At 49.9% G+C, this 11,232-nt stretch overlaps 1 protein-coding gene across 1 annotated transcript; it reads left to right on the forward strand.

Moving 5' to 3' along the window:
- Positions 1–2,064: 2,064 nt before the first annotated feature.
- On the forward strand, positions 2,065–5,859 carry LOC308308946 (structural maintenance of chromosomes protein 1B-like; the record flags this gene model as incomplete). The annotated part of the gene is made up of 1 exon (XM_080754402.1): positions 2,065–5,859. The coding sequence occupies one exon, from the start codon at positions 2,065–2,067 to the stop codon at positions 5,857–5,859; it is 3,795 nt and encodes a 1,264-aa protein (XP_080610528.1).
- Positions 5,860–11,232: the final 5,373 nt, after the last annotated feature.

An 11,232-nucleotide genomic window follows, 5' to 3' on the forward strand; every position in this document is an offset into this window, starting at 1 on the left:
TGTGCGTGTGTCTGTACCCACTTTTCCTCAGCGTTTTGCCATAGCAATGTGTTTTCCTCAGCGTTTTGCCATAGCAATATGTGTGTGTGTAGCCATATTACATCACATTACATCACCAGTTACATCCTAGACCTATCTGTAGCCACCTTTCCTCAGCGTTTTGCCATAGCAATGTGTTTTCCTCAGCGTTTTGCCATAGCAATATGTGTGTGTGTAACCATATTACATCACCAATTACATCCTAGACCTATATCCTAGTCTTTTTCCTCAGCGTTTTGCCATAGCAATGTGTGTGTGTGTAGCCTGTATTACATCACCAATTACCAATTGAAGACGTTATGCAAGCACGACCACCGCTCACTGCACATTGGGTGTGATTTTTGACCGAAATCTTCGGTTTCGAAGTATGGACATCCGAAGTATGGACATCCCTTTAGCCTATCAGGAAGCAGCATTCTCGGTGCTAGCTCGAGGATTGGTCGAGCTTCACATGACAGTTTGCTTGGTGGTGAATATTGTCATGGCAACCACACTTGCAATTTCCAATTGCATCTTTCTAGTTTTTGTTCTCTCCTTCACTGTTTGTGCACATAATAGCCGGGGAGCCACTGGGCCAAAATGAGAGAGGACCTGTGATGTCATGACATACTCCAAATTTTTGTTTGTCCTATTAATTTGGTCAATAAGGTACACAGAATGAGAGGCCTGCTCTGCCGGAAATCCTGCGAAAAAAAGTTTCCCATTGACTTCACTATACTGGAAAAAAACACACAAAAAAAAGTAGCATTTGAGGGGTCAAACTAAGGGTTCTTCATGATTCTGAATCCATTGCAAGCATTTGTTTTGCATGAAAAACATTCCTTGGGCTAGATTTCAGCCTCTCAAACCTGTGAAAAGTGATGAGTCATCACTTTTCACCGTTATTTTGGTCCGTTTTCTAGCCCAAGGAATGTTTTTCATGCAAAACAAATGCTTGCAATGGATTCAGAATCATCAAGAATCCCTAGTTTGACCCCTCACATGCTACTTAAAGCATATTCTTTTTGGTGTGTTTCTTTCCTTTATATTGAAGTCGATGGAGTGAATATACAAATGGCAATAACTTTTTTTCGCAGGTTTTCCGGCAGAGCAGGCCTCTCATTCTGTGGACCTTGATGACCAAATTAATAGAAAAAACAAAAATTAAAAGTATGTCATGACATCACAGGTAACATCCTATTCTTTGAGCTTTTGGGTCTGTGGCTCCCCGGCTATAACCCATAAAGACCTGAGGCTGATCACTGTCCAATACTTCTTGGTATCTTTATCCTATAGCCATAGTTTCAACGTGTGTTCATGATCTTGTGCACTCAGTCACCACTGACATCATCAGTGGCATCGCCAAGAATGCTGGTCCCCCATTGGCTGTTAATGATGATGTTGCCAGAAATGCTGGTCCCTGATTGGGCTACGGGATTAAACACACATAGACGCCTACATACATACCTATATACGCAGCCGAACGCAGTACTTTCGCGCTCTGCTGGCACAAGTAATTACAGGATTCTGATTCTTAAAGGGCCACTTCACCTCTGGGACAACCCGATCTTATTTTATTGTTGTTTGGGACACGATCAACACAATCCTGAGTTATTTTTTGTGTTCAATCTGTTTTTTGAGATATTTTAGTATTTCAGCATGTACTAGTGATGTGTTTTGCATCATGCTTAAATACTAAAATATCTAAAAACACAGATTGCACACAAAAAATAACTCAGGATTGTGTTGATCGTGTCCCAAACAACAATAAAATAAGATAAGGTTGTCCCAGAGGTGAAGTGGCCCTTTAAACACTGTGACATGATGACATCATGTCCAAATGTCACATACTGATGACATCATTAATCAATGCGGAACCAATCTATAAGTTAACGTGACAAGGTGTAAGCTTATTGATCGGCTATTTAAGGCGAGCGCTGCCCTCACGAGCGGTCATCTTGCAGATCTGTTGGACAGTGCTCATTAACCCCCTTCATCTCCTGAACAACAACGACAAACTTCAAAACACTTCAAAAACCCGCCAGAATGGGCTTCCTGAGACAACTGGAGGTGGAGAACTTCAAGTCATGGCGAGGGAAGCAGGTCATCGGACCGTTCATGAGGTTCAACTGCATCATCGGCACCAACGGCTCGGGTAAGTCCAACGTGATGGACGCGCTGAGCTTCGTCATGGGCGAGCGAGCCTCCTCCCTGCGGGTCAAGCACGTCCGGGACCTGATCCACGGCGCCCATGTGGGACGGCCCGTCTCCAGCACGGCACGGGTCACCATGCGCTACCGCCACGGCGACGAGGACGGTGGGCAGGAGGAGCTGGACTTCTGCCGGTGCGTCTCGGGCGACGGCACAACGTACCACGTCAACGGAGCCACCGTGACGCCGGCCCGGTACAAGGAGGAGCTGGAGAGGATCGGCATCGTCACCAAGACCAGGAACTGCCTGGTGTTCCAGGGAGCCGTGGAGTCTGTGGCCATGATGAACCCCAAGGAGAGGACCAGGGTCTTCGAGAGGATCAGCCAGTCGGGTGAGCTGCAGGACCGCTACAACAGGACCAAGGAGAGCATGATGGAGGCCAAGGAGCAAACCCAACTCCACCTGAACAGGAAGAAGGCCGCCATCGCCGCCAAGAAACAGCTGTCCCACGACAAGGAGAAGGCCCAGAAGTACCAGACTCTGTTGGATGATCTGAACCGGAGCAGCTTGCAGCTGGTCCTCTTCGAGCTCTACTGCAATGAGCGGGAGGTCGTGACCCTCGGTGCGACACTGGCAGAGAGGCGGCAGGCCGTTGGTGACCAGCGACTCAATCTCGACAACTGGGAGCAGCGCTGCAACAATGTCAGGAAGGAACACGAGCGGCACGATGGGGAGCTGCGACTCGTCGACAAGGAGATCCGCTCGGTGGAGCATGAGCTGTCGATGCGCACCTCCAGCTACACCAAGGCCCAGGTCAACGCCTCCCATCACCTGAAGAAGGCCGACGAGGCACGCCAGGCTCTGCAGGAGGCACACAGGCAGAGGAGCAAGAAGCAGCAGGAGCTGAAGCAAAGAAGGAAGGAGGCAGCGGAGCTGGAGAGGGCCTGGAGGAGCTGCGAGGAGAAGCTCTTGAGGGAGAGAGGCCAGGAGCGAGACATCGAGTTGGAGGAGGAACAGCTGGAGAGATACAAGCGGCTGAGGGAGGCGTCCAGGAGGCAGGGTGCGGCGCTTGCTCAGCAGGCCGACAAGCTGCAGTGGGACCTGAAGTCCGACCAGGAGAAGATCACCATCGACCGGCGCAGGAAGGAGGAATTGGAGGCCAGCATCCAGGCCACACATTGCCGGCTGGAGGACCTGAGCAGGCGCTCCGAGAAGCTGGAGGAGTCCACCCAGACTCTGACGCTGACCCTGGAGGAGTTCCGTGGCCAGGAGGAGAGCTTCGGCCAGAAGCTGCAGCGCGGCCGCCAGAGGAGCGAGGAGCTAAACGAGGAGCTGGGACGGGTTCTGGCCGAGCTGAGGGACGCCGGCGCGGCAAGCCAGGAGAGCCGGCGGCAGGAGCGCCGCAAGGAGGTGCTGGAGAGCCTCCGCCGGCTGTACCCAGATGCTGTGCTGGGCCGTCTGGTAGATCTGTGCAGTCCTGTTCAGAAGAAGTACCAGCTAGCCATCACTCGGGTCTTTGGGCGCTACATGAATGCCATCGTGGTGAAAACGGAGAGAACAGCCCGGGACTGCATCCACTTCATCAAGACGGAGAGAGGGGAGCCTGAAACTTTCCTGCCCATGGACTACCTGGAGGTCTCTCCCGTTGACCAGCGTCTGAGGAACATCAAGGGAGCCGAGATGGCGCTGGACGTGGTGCAGTGTCCCCCCGGCCCTACGGCCTCCCAGCTGAAGAAGGCACTGCAGTTTGTCTGCGGCAATGCTGTGGTATGCGAGACCATCGGAGATGCCAGGAGAGTAGCGTTCGACGGCCCACAGCGCGTCAAGACTGTGTCACTGGACGGCACCATGTTCTCCCCGTCGGGCCTGATCAGCGGAGGCTCCAGCGACCTGCGGAGCAGAGCCAAGCGCTGGGAGGAGAAGGAGCTGGACGGCCTGAAGAAGCGCAAGGAGCAGCTGACGGCTGATCTGCGTAAACTGATGAAGATGAGGAGGGAGGAGCCGGAGCTCAAACAGCTCCAGCTTCAGGCCCAGGGCGCTCAGACCCGACTGGAATGCTCCAACGCCGAACTGGAAAACCTCCGCAAAACCAAGATCCCCGAATGTCAAGCAGAGACGACCCGCCTGGAGGCTCTGCTGGCCGGCCTGGAGGCAGACATCCAGAGGCAGTGGGAGAACGCAGAGGTGAAGGAAGCTGCGCTGAACATCGCCAGAGACAGAATGAACCAGCTGGAAGACACCGTGTTCGCCGACTTCTGCGCAGAGATCAGAGTGGAAAACATCAGGCAGTACGAGCAGGAGCACCGCAAGTTGGAAGACGAGCTGGAGCAAAAACGGTTGGAGTTTGACGGCCAGTTTTCACGTCTGAACGCGCAGGTGGAGTTTGTCCAACAGCAGGTGGAGGATCAGGAGAAGAGGAAGAGGAGCCTGGAGGAGACGATCGCCAAGGAGGACCGAGCGACGAAGCAGCAGGGGGAGGAGGAGCAGAAGCTGCTGGAGGCGGTGGAGGAGAGTCAGAACAAACTGCAGGAGCTCCACAGCTGCCAGCAGGCCAAGAAGACCCAGGCGTCCGACGCCAAGAACCAGCTGGACAAAATCACCAAGAACCTCCGAGAGATGAGCAGAGAGCTGGTGAAGCTGCAAAAACTGCAGGCGTCCACAGAGGCGTCCGTGGAGCAGAAACGCGTGGTCAGACACAACCTGCTGCTGGACTGTAAGGTCCAGGGGGTGGAGCTTCCTCTGACCTCTGGGAGCCTGGAAGACATCTCTGATGTTCAGCTCGACGAGGAACCGTTGGGGAGCGATGCTCGAGGCGGCGGCGGTGGTGGTAGCATCGAGATCTATGAGCGAGAGGCGCGACTCGTTGTCGATTTCTCTGAGCTGCCGGCCGCGCTCCTCGCAGCGGCCGAGGGAGAGGAGGAGGAGGCAGAGGCTCAGCTGGAGAAACTGAGAGAGGCCAAGGCCTCTGTGGAGTCGGTTCTCAGGAGAACCACGACCCCCGACCGCCGATCCCTGGCCGACACAAGCCAGGTGAAGGACACGCTCAGAGAGGCTCAGGAGGCGCTGGACCAGAGCACCGCGGAGGCCAGGGCGAGCGCCGCCGAGTTTGACCGTGTCAAGTTGCAGCGCTGCGAGCTGTTCAACAAGTGCTTCGAGCACGTGGCGGTGACCATCGACAAGATATACAAGAGGCTGTGCAGGAACGACAGCGCGCAGGCCGTCCTGAGCGCAGACAATGCGGCGGAGCCGTACCTGGACGGTATGGGCTACAGCTGCGTGGCTCCGGGGAAGCGATTCATGCCCATGGACAGCCTGTCAGGAGGGGAGAAGACCATGGCCTCGCTGGCGCTGCTCTTCGCCCTACACAGCTTCCGCCCCGCGCCATTCTTCGTCCTGGACGAGGTGGACGCCTCGCTGGACAACACCAACATCCGCAAGGTGACGGACTTCGTGCGGGAGGAATCCCGGCGGGACATGCAGATCATCGTCATCTCCCTCAAGGAGGAGTTCTACAGCAGGTCTGACGCGCTGCTGGGGATCTACTCCGATTACGACGAGTGCATCATCAGCCGGATGCTGACCGTGGACCTGACACCATACCCTCTGGATGAGGAGGATGATCCTGAGGAAGAGGATGTCACAGAGAAAGAGCAGGACCAGGTAGCACTGGATGTGTTAGCCTCAGGATGACGATAATAACTAGAAATACTGTTCCGACGAAACAGAGTGGGCTTGCTGCTCCCTCATTGGCTAAAGGAGAATAACGTTAGTATATAAATGAGGGAGCAGCGTTCTTGGTGACATCGGTTCGCACTTGTTGGTGGTGATGTCACCAAGAACGCTGCTCCTCATTAGTTAAGGGCCCTTCTTTTGTATTATCGGTAATTTTTTGAGGAGAATAACCTTGACCTATAAGGATTTGGTATAGCATACTAGTCTTACCTTTCAGCGAGCCCACGTGTTGGTGTTATTTATATCAGGTCGCATTTGTTGGTGAACGCTGCTCCTCATTGGCTAAGGCTTTTGTGCTGACGGTCATTTTTTTTAGGAGAATAAACCTTGATTAAGGTTTTGGTATAAATACTGGTCTCTCCTTTCAACGAGACCACAATAATAATGCTTTATTGTCCCTGAAGCGATATTTGTCTTCACAAGTCTGTTCGAGAACAACGTCAAAAACAACACAACTAGATAACACAAAACAACATATCACAAAGACAAAACATGAGGTCCCCACTGTACACAGAAAATCTTATCGACGGGCAGTTTGTTTAGTGCAGATGGGTCAGGGGACAAAACTCCTGCTAAAACTAACCTATTACTATTAGTAATTGAAAGTACTAAGCTTGTCATGGCCTTGTTCATATCAACGATAGACGATGATGAGGGTGTCACAGAGAGAGGTAGAATTGGATGTGTCAGCCTTTTACGTTTTATGTTGACTAGTGTGGTTGCCACAATTTCCCAGAATTGCATCTTTCTAGTTACTTATACATTTTCTTATCTGACTTATAATTAATAGCCTATCCTATATATCACATATTAACATACTTTGTGCTAGAACTGCCTTTCTAGTTTTATTATATTCAGACGGCTAACAATGCTTCCTTAAGAAATCTAGTCTGTAACACTTCTGGGGGCAGCTGTGATCTGTGAGAAACTGTCATTGGTCCAGAAAGTACAGCCTGCTTGTGATGAACCAATCAGGGTGCCTCTCATTCGGATTGGTTAGACCTGTCTGTCCATCCTTTTAGCCCCGGGTTGGCTGGTTCATGCACCAATGAGCTGCTATTGACAGAGCTTCCCCCAGATAACAATAGATTCAGGCCATGGCTACACGGAGCTGGATTTTTCATATATCCCGGTTTTTCAGATATCCACATAGAAAAATATCTAGGTCCACACGGAGCTGGATATTTCATATATCCCGGTTTTTCAGATATCCACATAGAAAGATATCTAGGTCCACACGGAGCTGGATATTTCATATATCCCAGTTTTTCAGATATCCACATAGAAAAATATCTAGGTCCACACGACAAAGATATCTAGGTCTAACAAGCACACACACAGTAAAGTCTTCAGAGATATCCGGGTTCCCTGTCTACATGAATCCAGTGAATCGGATATTTTTCAATCTCTCCACTTATTTATCCGGTTTAAAAAATATCCAGCTTCACGGTCAAAATATCCAGCTTCATGTGGCTGCAAGCCCCAACAGCACAAAAAAATGTCTAGCTTCAGAAATATCCAGCTCCGTGTAGCCATGGCCTTAGAGGCAGAGTGCGGCCCCTAGAAGTGTCATAGCAAATCCAGGGGCGTAGCCAGGATTTACCAACTGGCTCGGCCTGGCACAATGTGGGTGGGCACAGATGTGAGCTTGTACATCGGCTATTTTAAAATAGCGGACATTTAAATATTTACAGGGATATAATACAGTAATTTGTCATGGAAGAGGACTTCCCAAGTAATAATTTTAAAAATCGCTTCATATTTGACTAAACTATGGTCTAATGAAACTGTGGTGTCTTTCTTTGCTTCCTAGATAGCCGCGCCGCATCGCTGCACCGCTCCGCGAATGTTTTTGCTATTTTTGGGTCGGCCTAGGCCTAGTCAGGCACACCTGTGGCTACGCCGCTGGCCAAATCTCAGTGTCTGTTTATGCCCATCAGAGAGGCATAAGCGGGCATATGCAGCATCCAATATGCCCGTAGGTGAAGCTTCACATGACATTTTGGCCAACCAAATTATAAATAGGTGATCTCTAGAGATCGGACACCCCAGCTATTGATTTAAATGCAAGTTGCTAAGTGGCGTTTGAAGCACCTGGAAGAACACTACTGCAAGTCTTGAGCACGAAGCAGGTGCACAAGGGTACACATTATTAGCATTCGCACACGCAATATAGCCTTTTAAATGCTATCCCAGATTTGACCACCAGGCCAAGGCTACTTCAACGTTCTACCATGGTTCTGGGGGCTTGGGAGGATTGTCACCATGACTCAGCCAAATTTGGAATGGAATGTGAACCACTGTGTGTCATCATAGCATCAGCAAACAAATCAATCAGCTCCATATATGGGCACAAAAGGGGCATACCCATATATGGGCATATAGTGATGACATCAGGGATTCCATGTATGGGCATAAAAGGGACACGGACTGACAAATATAGATCTCCATAAATGGGCATATCAGTCAGACTGGAGGTGCAACATAGCCGATTTAATGGACACAGTAATTGACATTCCCTCCCAAATATGTGCCGGAGCGCAGGGTGGTCAGCAACTCTGAGACAGGGGACAGTCCTCTTCTCACTTCCTCTTCACCATCTACACCAGTGGTTCTCAACCTTTTCAGGCCGCGACCCCCAAAATAATCATATTTTAACTGGGGACCCCCCACCCTGACGAGTACTAAGAGTTGAGGCAGCACATTTTCTTTAACACGGTTCTATTGTGAAAATAGCAGATCTACAAGCTCACAACGCCTCGCAATTTCTGCCTCTAATATTTGACAATTTGGCCAATGTTTAATTTGTCATTTTAGAGGCATTAAAGAGTCCTTAAATTGTCACTTTAGAAATGTGCATAAACCCTCTATACGCTTACACTTTATGTCGGTTTGTTCACTGTTGAGTGAGAAAACAATGTTGCACATTAAGTCAATCATCTGGGGACCCCCCAAAATAATTTGGGGGACCCCCTGGGGGTCCCGACCCACAGGTTGAGAACCACTGATCTACACAACAGACTCCAACTAGACGAGTGTGCCAACTAGCGTCTTGTGCACTCATATAGTTACTTTCTGAAGAAAACGACAAGTGCGACCAGCAGAGCACGCAAATAGGGTGATGAGTGCTGTCTGTATGTATGTGGGTGGGCAGGTTGGCACTTTGTCGAGGTGGGTAGACAGTACTGAACACAGTATTTGCGTGCTCTGCTTTCAGAGGACTCTGGTAACCTAGTTGGATGTACCAGGTGTTGAAGCTGAGTATCGGGCACTGCCTGTGGGTGACTTTATCACTCGCATGGTGGGAGCAAAACCACCGGCCAGCAGCTCAACGTGACAAGGAGCTGGTTGGTTGTGGGTCGGAGGAGGACAGTGGGGGCATCGTGGGTTATATATTGTCGAAATAATTGATGCAAGGGGGGTAGAGCCTCTACCTTCTCCCAGTAGAGGCCAGTCCTATGTGCTGTGGGTACCAACAGACTCAAAAAAGTCTATTAGGAAGGCGAGTGATGTTGTGGGGGTGGATTTGGAAGAGGGAAGTCTGTTCAAGATCTGTGCCATCATGGCATTTCATGTTGTTTTTGGGCCAGTGGTCCAATCTCTGTTCTCATTTTGTTGGTCAAAGCCCAAAAGTCTGACTGGTCTCCAACAATCTCTGACTGGACATCTTTTTGTGCCAGTTTTGGTGACTGGACCTTTTGTTCCGCCAGATGTCTGATCTCTGATGGGAACAAGCTTCTTTTCGTGGTTGGATCTCTTGATAGATTGGATCTTTTCAGGTTCCGGGATTGAACCTATTGTTCTGCCAGGAGTCCAGTCCCTGATTGGACACCTTTTCCTGACAGGTTCTGGGATTGGATCTCCTGTTCCGCAAGATGTAGGCCTAATCCCATGATCTCTTATTGGACTTTTCACTGGATCTCTGCCAGAAGTCTGGTCTTTGATTGGACATCTTTTCATGCCAGGTTCCAGGATTGGAGCTCTTGTTCTGCCGCTGGTAGGCCTAATCCCATCTCTTATTGGGCGTCTCATGCCAGGCTCTGGGGTTGGAGCTCTTATGGTGTGAGCAGTCCGATATCTGATTCGACCCATTGTCCAATCTCTGTTCATCAGACAAGACCTGGTGCTCCAGTTTTGTCCAAATAATCTTTGAGACCTCTCCTGAAATAATGATGGTGCCTCCCCACTCTGGCTGGCCTCATGGCTCAGATTACTGTCAGGCTGTTTAGCAGTCACCACATTAAGGCGTTTAAAAGAAGCAATGAGATGCTCCACTGCGACCATGTTGCTTGCAGGACCCTCCAAAGAGCAAACTGTTGCCACCACAACTCGGATCAGAATCCAACGAAGGTCCACGGAGCTTCGTGCTTATATAGTAGCATGACATCATCACTGAAGCATAGTGATATATCTAACTATTAATTTACCGAATGTCCGTCCGCCCTCTGACCTTCTGTCTGCATGCTGACATCACTGATACTAAACAGTGTCGCCACCATGGTAACAATGCCCAACTGATATCAACAAAGCCCAACTGACATCACTGAGTGCCCACATTTGGAGATGACATCACAGACTGGCCTGGACACGGAACACCATATATGGGCATAAAAGAGTGCCAGCCAGACAGACTGATACAACGGGTGTTGCACAACTGGACATCGATGGTGATGCCCAACGGGCACCAGTCTGGGTTCTCCAACATTACTTCTGAGACTCCTACATTCAATCCCTTATCGCACACCCCCGGGCACAGGACTAGTTTTGGTTAAAACAAAGGTTTTGTTAATAAGTTATTGCGACTGTGACCGTCAGGTCGCAAGATACTATGAAAAGCTCCACCGGCTGTCTGTCTGTCTCTGTCTGTCCGTCACATCACACTTTTGCCCTGCTCTTATCTCCGGCACCGCTGCCCCTAACCATGCCAAACTTTGCACACACACTCCTTGGATGGCAACTCACAACCTCCACCCCTCATTTCTCACATGGCCCTCTTCTAGCGCCACCATTAGGCTGATTTTTAGCAAAACACATTTTTGGACACAGCTGCTACAGATTTTGGCCTAAAATCACGCAAAGCGGTACACAGTATCTCTAAAGTCATGTCATCAACATGGATCTGTCCCATTTCCCATATTCCCTCCTGATTGGCTACGATTGCCTTCTAAAGTTTGTGTATCTCCCAATTAGGGATTCTTTACTGTATATTATATAGCTTTTCTAAATTCCTAGTTGCTGTATTCGTTCAGTAACAGTAGGTCTCCCCATCCCTCCAGCTGTTAAGTTAAACACCAATTTCATTCAATGTGGGAAGTGGGAATCCAATTATGA

The sequence above is a fragment of the Nannobrachium achirus genome (genome assembly GCF_963921795.1).
Source record: "Nannobrachium achirus genome assembly, chromosome: 23".
NCBI lineage: Eukaryota > Metazoa > Chordata > Actinopteri > Myctophiformes > Myctophidae > Nannobrachium > Nannobrachium achirus.